Genomic DNA, 8,143 nt, shown 5'->3' on the forward strand with positions numbered 1-8,143 from the left:
AGGTTAGGATTTAACCTTTTTTTAGAACTTGTCTTGGACAATCGTACTGGTTGTACAGATACCTTTCTTGAGGGCCCTCGGTTTTTTGCATTTTTTATTCATGCGGATCGGTTCGGATCCCACGCGAATGTGAGTATCTGTTATCCAACATGTCAAAAATTTTCTGGTAAAGGAGTTTTATTCTTTCATTTTTGCTATTTTTACATAGGGTTGAAACGAGAAATATTGCTTGATTAGGACACGATTGTTGTCAAACCAAGTTCGTTTAACGGTGAATAGGATGACCCAAACAATGTAGAAGTGCGATTTCGCGATGCATTTGTAAGCATAGGTAGAGGTGAAAATTGTTCTGTAAAAAAAGAAAAAAAAACATGAAACATTCAACAACAATGGTAGCTATAGTGTAGGAGTGTCAATGTGTGTTTAAAATTGAAAATGTGATAAATGAATTAAATTTAGATCTAGGACTTGATCGCTTTGTTTGATAGGTGATAAATGGTAATGTAAAATATAAAGGTAAATGATCTTCTTGTCCATTTCACACTTGTAATTTTTAAGTTAGATTTTTTATTTTTATTTTTATTTTGTGTGATTCACTGATTTCTAAAAAGAAAAAAATATATATACAAAAATAATAAGAAATGAATTCGTTTATCGATTACGATTATTCGTTCTAGAACCAAAATCAGATCTATAACTGAATGGTTCTCGGTCCTAAAAGACAAAATCACTAGTTTTTTTGTAAAACCAAATCAAACTGAACCACTTGTTTTGGTTTGATACTGCTTTGATCTCATCATTTTGTCCATCCCTACACTTCACTTTTCCATTTTTCCACAAATTTTTACCTTCTCAATTTAGGACAGTTATAATCTCCATATCCTTTATTGTCAATAAATTTACTTATTTGAGTTATTTCTTTATAATACTAATATAAATTCTGTTATTCCATCTCTTTCTTTTATAAATTACTCCAAATGTGAATTCAAAATCATAATTTCCAGGGATAATGAATGCACTCTATTTGTTTCAATAATCAATGTAAAAAATGTGCTTTGAATTCAAGTAGATGTCATTTGTGTGACTCTTCGAACTTCGTGGAAATATATTCCATGTATTACATCTTGAATAGAGATTTTAATGTATTTAAAGAACTAAAAGATGCAGAGCTCCTAATCTAAAATTAAGTAGTTAGATTAAGAGCTAAAGATTTCTAAGGTCCGACTTAAGTGTGGTTTAAGTTAATTTTCTCTAATTTTTCTATCTTTATAAGAAAAGTTTTGTACGTAATATTTTGTTTGTATACAATTTAAAATCTACCTGCATTAAAAAGATCGATCCCAAGCTTGAAAAAATAAGAATGATTTTATTTTTATTTTTTTTTTAACAAAAATTGAATCATGGCTCGTAAATTATTCGACTTGATCCATAAGATCCATGAACATAAATCGAACCAAACGTCATTTATGGACTTCACAAGTCGAGTCTGGCATTGCCATCCCTAGTAGGGAATCTAGCTTTAAACCCTTTCTCATTCCCTTGAATCAAACGGACGAGGGTGATCGATCCTCACAAAGTACGCAGTTTGTCAATCATTATGTTCCCCTAACTCGAAATAGGAAGGTTCTATTTGTGTAAAAAGTAGAAAACGGAATTTCACACGATTGTATTCCTTCTTTAGACAGCCCTTTCAAGAAAACTCGTTTCTACATTTCATCTAAAACGCGTGGACATTTATACTGCTGAACCACAAGAAAACAAGAAATCTGGTACAATCGCCTATTTATTACTACAAGACAACGCAGATTATTTTGCCCTTTTCCCAATTTTTTTCCTTCTTTTTCACACTCTTGGCGGTGGGGTATTAGTTTACTTGCTTTTTTCCTTTCTGCGGAGTTATCTATGTCTGCTGCACTCGGATGTACCACGAATCTTCTTTCTTCGAGACGGTGATACAATCTGAAACGAATGTGAGAAAAACCGAGGTGCGAATTGCATTTTTATTGGGTTTTCTTCTGGTTAAGCTTGCATTTTTTTTTTATATGTTTTGGGTGTTCAACTTGTTCACTTCTATTTTATTGTGTAAAGGGGGCGCATAGTGGAAACCCCTTGTGAGGAATTCTAGTAAATTCAGCATTTGGAGTCATAATAATTGAGTGATCGGCATTTGATATAGCTCTTGGAAAAATATACGATTAAAGATAGATTTGTTGTTGAGTTGATTATTAGATTGGAAAATTGAAAGTTGGTGTTCATTTGAGACAAGATGGTTGAAACTAGTGAGGGGATTGCTAATAATACTGCATATACAAATGGATTGGCTCGAAGTGGAAATGGTTCTATAGAGGAGAAGATTGATGAGATTCGAAAATTATTTGGGAAAGCAGATGGTGATCCATTGAGGATTGTTGGGGTAGGCGCAGGGGCTTGGGGTAGTGTGTTTGCAGCAATGCTGCAAGATGCATATGGGGGTTTTCGCGACAAGGTTCAGATTAGGATATGGAGGAGAGCTGGGAGGTCTGTTGATAGAGCCACAGCTGAGCATCTATTTGAGGTGATCAATTCGAGGGAAGATGTGCTGAGGAGGCTCATAAGACGATGTGCATATTTGAAGTACGTGGAGGGGAGACTTGGTGATCGGATGCTGTATGCAGATGAGATTTTGAAAGATGGGTTTTGCTTGAATATGATTGACACTCCACTGTGCCCTTTAAAAGTTGTCACTAACTTGCAAGAGGCAGTTTGGGATGCTGACATTGTTATTAATGGATTGCCGTCTACGGAAACTTGTGAAGTGTTTGAGGAAATTAATAGGTATTGGAAGGAAAGGATTACAGTTCCGGTTATCATTTCTTTAGCGAAAGGAATAGAAGCTGAGTTAGAGCCTGAACCACGTATAATTACTCCGACTCAGATGATCAATCGAGCAAGTATGAATTCTTATCTTTTCTCTCATGTACATCTGATTTTTCGTAGATGACATAAGAATTCTTCTGATTAAGTTCCTTAGATGTAGTGTCTTGCTTGTATGAGTAACTAATCACTTTCCTAGTACGGTAAAATTAGCTTGAATGTTCATCACTGTTCTCCTAGTACAGTAAAATTAACTTTAAAGTTTGTCATTGTTCTTTAATATTTTTCTGATCATGATGTAATTTGTTTTGCTTAATTTGATAAATTGATTGGTGCTTATACTCCTCTCCGTCAATCCTTTGTACTTTTCTTGGTTGGGGAATGTCAATCGGGGTAATTTAAATTTAGCTGGAAAAAATTGGTCTCACTCTGACGAGGAGAAATTCGTTTGTGTTTGATTGGTAATTATTGGGTAATCTTGTAAACCACGTGTCTCGTAACTAGGAGCAATTTTTTATTTGCTAATTGCTACTAGGTGTAGGTTGTGCAATTTTATTTCGTACATTATCATCCAGCTATAATTGTAATCTTTTGTAGCACATTCATACAGATTGATGTTAGCCAACAAGTTTATCACAGTTGGTCACTATACTGACGGAGAAAGGGCACTAGGGTTATTGCCACAGTGATTTTTTCTTGCTATTCTTTTTTTTTCTTTTACTTATATGGATAACCAATGAACTATCAGGAAAAAGCTAATTTGAATAACTAATTTATGAAGGGGATAGTAGCTGATACTTACCTAGATGTGTTTCAGCTTTTTTCATCCAAAATTTCATGAAAACAAGAAAGAGCTCCAAATATATTTTTATCTACTGGAAATACAGTCCAAGAAAAAGGTTTTCTTGCTTGTTTAATAGCTATTCACTATTTAAGGGTCCTGTTTGTTAAGGCACCCAAGGATGCGTTTTAGTTTATTACACCATCTCAGTCTTCTTTGTCCTGTTAAAAATTGTCCAGCTATGGATCGTAATATAGAAAACATAACGGCTCACATAATTATTCTGTGCACCGGCAGCATAGATACCCTGATTTCTTTTTTCTTTGTCGATGGTATGCCCTTTAAAACCAGGGTTCTCATTTCTATAGTATTTGACCAAAAAAGCTATCCGCTTTAGGTTCCCTAGCTGCTCCTCTTTTGCTTTTTGGAATGGTTGAAACTATTGTCTTTTACAAGTGAAGCTGCTGCTGCTGTTTATTATTTCTGCTATGTTTTTCCTTAACACGGGCTATTAGACCGCTCTGGTGGTATTTCTATCAGTACTTCAGCCACCCCAGAATCCATATTTACTGATTTTTTTATTTTTTATTTATTATTATTATTTTTAATAATTTGGAAAAGCAAATTATGGACTGACTTATATGAAACAAACTGGATTATCAATGGATGTGGCACAGCCTCGTGTATATGTCATATGCAATGCAAAATAGGAAATGATTCATCATTTGGTGCTAACAGCATCAGAATGAATTGGACTTATCTTCTGTGATCTTAAAGAAACATCTTGCATTCTCTTGCCTTCTTAAAGGATTGTCTACATGCCTGTAATATGTGATGAAACATGAAACAAGATGCTAAAAAATTCAAAATTGGAAAGGCTAGTCAATTGCTATAAGCAGTTTTCTAGTTCCCCTTTTGTTTATATTAAACAAGCTGCTTGAGACAACACTTGAAATTGAAATAAATGTTTGTTGCTTCTATATATTGGTTATAGTACTGGATTATATATCAAGTAATATGTTGAGAAAGAATTCAGATCAAGTTCAGCTGTGCTTGAAATCACAAAGTTGTCGATAATGTATGCAATGCACATTGATGATTTCATCATATGAATTTCATTATTAAAACGGAATGAGGAAACTTGTTAAATGAGATGAGAGGAAAAAGTTCACTTGAGATTTCATATAAATAATACAAGACTGCATGTGCTTCTGTTAGATTATTTTCATCTTGTGCTTTTATAATAAGCTGACTGTTTTGATTATATATGTCATTTCTTCTCCCCATTTTTGGCCTTGAAGTGTTTTGTCCTCTTTCTCATGTATGATTTTATCTTTTCAGCTGGGGTGCCAATGGATAACATTCTCTATCTTGGTGGACCTAATATTGCATCAGAAATTTACAACAAGGAATATGCCAATGCTCGGATTTGTGGAGCTGAAAAATGGAGGAAATCACTAGCAAGGTTTCTGAGGCAGCCTCATTTTATTGTTTGGGATAATGGTGACCTTGTTACTCATGAAGTCATGGGTGGATTGAAAAATGTATATGCAATTGGGGCAGGTGAGGCTCCTTTTATCTGATATTTTCCATGTAAAAGTCGAACTTTCTGTGAATGATGAAGTTTATCTTATGGATGAGAATGATGAATTTTAGCTTCGAAGTTGGTAGGGTTGAGATTTTCTTCAATAATGTTAGACGGGACTGATTTATAGTGACATCTAAGTGCTGCTTCATTTTTTTACTGGTTTTTCCTTTCACACGAGTGTAGATTACGAGTTTGAACCTACTATCAACAGTAGAAATTGATCTTGATTCAGCCTGAAGAAAATTTAGTGAACAGCAAGGAATTAATTTACTTTATGAAGCTTTGTTCATTCTGGATGATCTTCTTGACACCTATATGATTGATTTTTTTCTTTATTTGAAATTAAAATGGACAGGTATGGTGGCAGCTTTAACTAATGAAAGTGCAACAAGCAAGTCGGTGTACTTTGCTCATTGTACATCGGAGATGATCTTTATTACTCATCTCTTGGCAGAAGAACCTGAGAAACTTGCTGGTCCTCTATTGGCCGACACTTATGTGACCTTGTTGAAAGGTCGAAATGCATGGTATGGTCAGAAGTTGGCCAAAGGAGAATTAAGCCTTGATATGGGTGATAGCATCAAAGGCAAGGGAATGATTCAGGTTGAATACTCTTAACAAATTGTAATTCTGCTCTGAAATGAACGAATTTAGATTAATGAAATCAGAAAGAAGATTTCATGCTCTCTTGACTTGAATTTGTTTTCCTTGCTAATAATACTGCAGGGAGTTTCTGCCGTAAAAGCTTTCTATGAGCTACTTGGTCAATCTCGTTTATGTATTGTTCACCCTGATGAAAACAACCATGTTGCTCCAGTCAAGCTATGTCCCATCTTGAAGACATTGTATAAAATACTAATAGTGAGGTAATTAAATTGTGATATTCGTCAATCAAAAGTTTGTCTAGTAAATATCTCAAACTTATCTGACTTTTGTTAATCTACAGAGAGGTGTCATCGGAGGCAATCCTTGAAACTTTGAGAGATGAAACCATGAATGATCCTCGAGAACGCATTGAGATTGCACAGAGCCATGCTATCTATAGACCCTCTCTACTCAGAAAATAGTGTTATTACATTTCATTCTGGGATGCCTAGTCTACTATATGGATCATGGTTGGCAGTTTTAGTGTGTGAAAATGTTGAGACAGTTTGTTGGGACACACGCTAGGTTTTCAAATGTTGTACAAATTTTATTCTCAATAAATTTAGAGTTGGCTATGAATTTATTTATTTTTTATTATTATTTTTTCGTAATAGCTATTGTTGACTTCGATTTTTGTAGGGGTGATTTGGCCGACAAATCTAGGCTCCACTCATGTCCACGTGATCTAGCTCTAGTACACTTGGACAAATTGTTAGTTGCACGTGGACTTCTTTGATGGTGGGGGAGGTAGCTGCAAGCACTGTGATGGTTAAATCTGTTAGCGAGAAGTAGTGTAATGGATGGTGGACATGCTAAAGACTTGAACCACAATACAAGGGGTATGGATCTAAAAGTATGTGAATAGAGAGGATAATAAGAGAGAAAAGTTATAGTTGAGTGTATAAAATTGCATTACTTTCGAATGGCATTAAGTGTGAGCTTTCAGGGTGTGAGAGATGAAATATTGATTGTTGCATGGGAAGACATGAGGCCTTATCTAGATGGAATATTGATGTTTTATGAAAAATAGTCATCTTAGAGTTTAGGTCTGGCCTTTGAAATATAGACTGACAAATTGACCTTTAAGAACTTGTTGCAGAAATGTTACATCAATTAATAATAGAAAGATTTTGTATAAAAGATCTATTGGAAGAGGTGGGGTATAGATGCCTTTTATTAGTCAAGAAGGCTAATTGTCGATGATTCAATCCCTGCAACATGAGTAGCATATTGGCCGATCATGGAGGGTTGGCCTATTCACGACAGCTTGGCTACCTTATATATGGCCTCACTTTGATTAGATAGGATGGTTATGTAAAGTGTGGGTCTAGTTAACTTGTTAATTGATTGTCATATGACGATGGTCTAAAGTCTCATCAGTAAAAGTTATAACTACTCTATTTAACTTGGCAATGCACAAACAACTATTTTTACATCAACTAGGAGTGTTATATGAACTTAGTCAAGCTGTTTGGCTTGCTTACCATTGAATGGACGAGCTAAGTATTGTGGCTCGTCAATATTTTTTTTCCAATTTGAACTTAAAAGTATAATTAAGATGTAAATTTGTAAAGGCGTGTTATATTTTGCCAAAAGCTTTATAAAGTTGTAAAAATCTCTTTTTAATTGGGTTCCATACAATACAATATATAAGGTGGAGTTGAAATTGTAAATGAATGAATGTTCTGTATACAATTTTCTAAAATAAACAATTAAAAGTCAAAAGTTGGCTTGTGCTTGCGAGCCAACTTGTACGAGCTATTTGTCGTTTGCTACCCGACTTGTGTCTGGAGCTTGTCTTGACCTTGAGCCGTATTAGTTCAACTCACAAATGGGGCAAGTCGGGCAAGTGACTCATCCATTTTTCACTCTAATCGGGCCTTAAATATTTCAAAAGAGGAAAAATGCCTAAATGGCTACCAATTTAGTTGTATTGGATTCAACTAAAAAAATTTGATTAAAATTTAAGTTAAAATTGACAATTAATTTTAACAATACATTTTATTAGGTCCATAACTTTTTAATCATATATTTTATTAATTTTTATTAAAATCTACCAAAATTATGATTCTTAGTTAAACAAACATGAACAAATTTTGTAAATATTATAACTTGTTCATTTTTTCAAACCTTAAGATATACAAAATGGATGTCCAATCAGATTGAGTAATTTGTTAAGCCACTGATTTCATTGATATTATAAGGTAGCAATGTAGCATGTTTAATTTTACTTTCTCAACTTAAAATTAATTTTGTTAATTTAAAAAAAAAAAAAA

At 34.1% G+C, this 8,143-nt stretch overlaps 1 protein-coding gene across 2 annotated transcripts in view; it reads left to right on the forward strand.

Annotated features, from left to right (window-relative positions):
• Positions 1 to 1,700: 1,700 nt before the first annotated feature.
• Positions 1,701 to 8,143, forward strand: part of LOC111384642 (probable glycerol-3-phosphate dehydrogenase [NAD(+)] 1, cytosolic) — a 13,686-nt gene continuing 7,243 nt past the window's right edge. Inside the window, exons 1-6 of one of the 2 annotated variants that reach the window (XM_023008962.1) lie at positions 1,701 to 1,985; positions 2,089 to 2,930; positions 4,976 to 5,197; positions 5,578 to 5,825; positions 5,949 to 6,088; positions 6,169 to 6,241. In XM_023008962.1, coding sequence (XP_022864730.1) covers positions 2,267 to 2,930; positions 4,976 to 5,197; positions 5,578 to 5,825; positions 5,949 to 6,088; positions 6,169 to 6,241 — 1,347 coding nt within the window. In that variant the 5' untranslated portion in view covers positions 1,701 to 1,985; positions 2,089 to 2,266. Of the gene's footprint in view, positions 1,986 to 2,088; positions 2,931 to 4,975; positions 5,198 to 5,577; positions 5,826 to 5,948; positions 6,089 to 6,168; positions 6,455 to 8,143 lie in introns of those variants that run through there. The other variant, XM_023008953.1, reaches the window with a different exon arrangement.

This window comes from Olea europaea, chromosome 3, assembly GCF_002742605.1.
Source record: "Olea europaea var. sylvestris chromosome 3, O_europaea_v1, whole genome shotgun sequence".
Taxonomy (NCBI): domain Eukaryota; kingdom Viridiplantae; phylum Streptophyta; class Magnoliopsida; order Lamiales; family Oleaceae; genus Olea; species Olea europaea.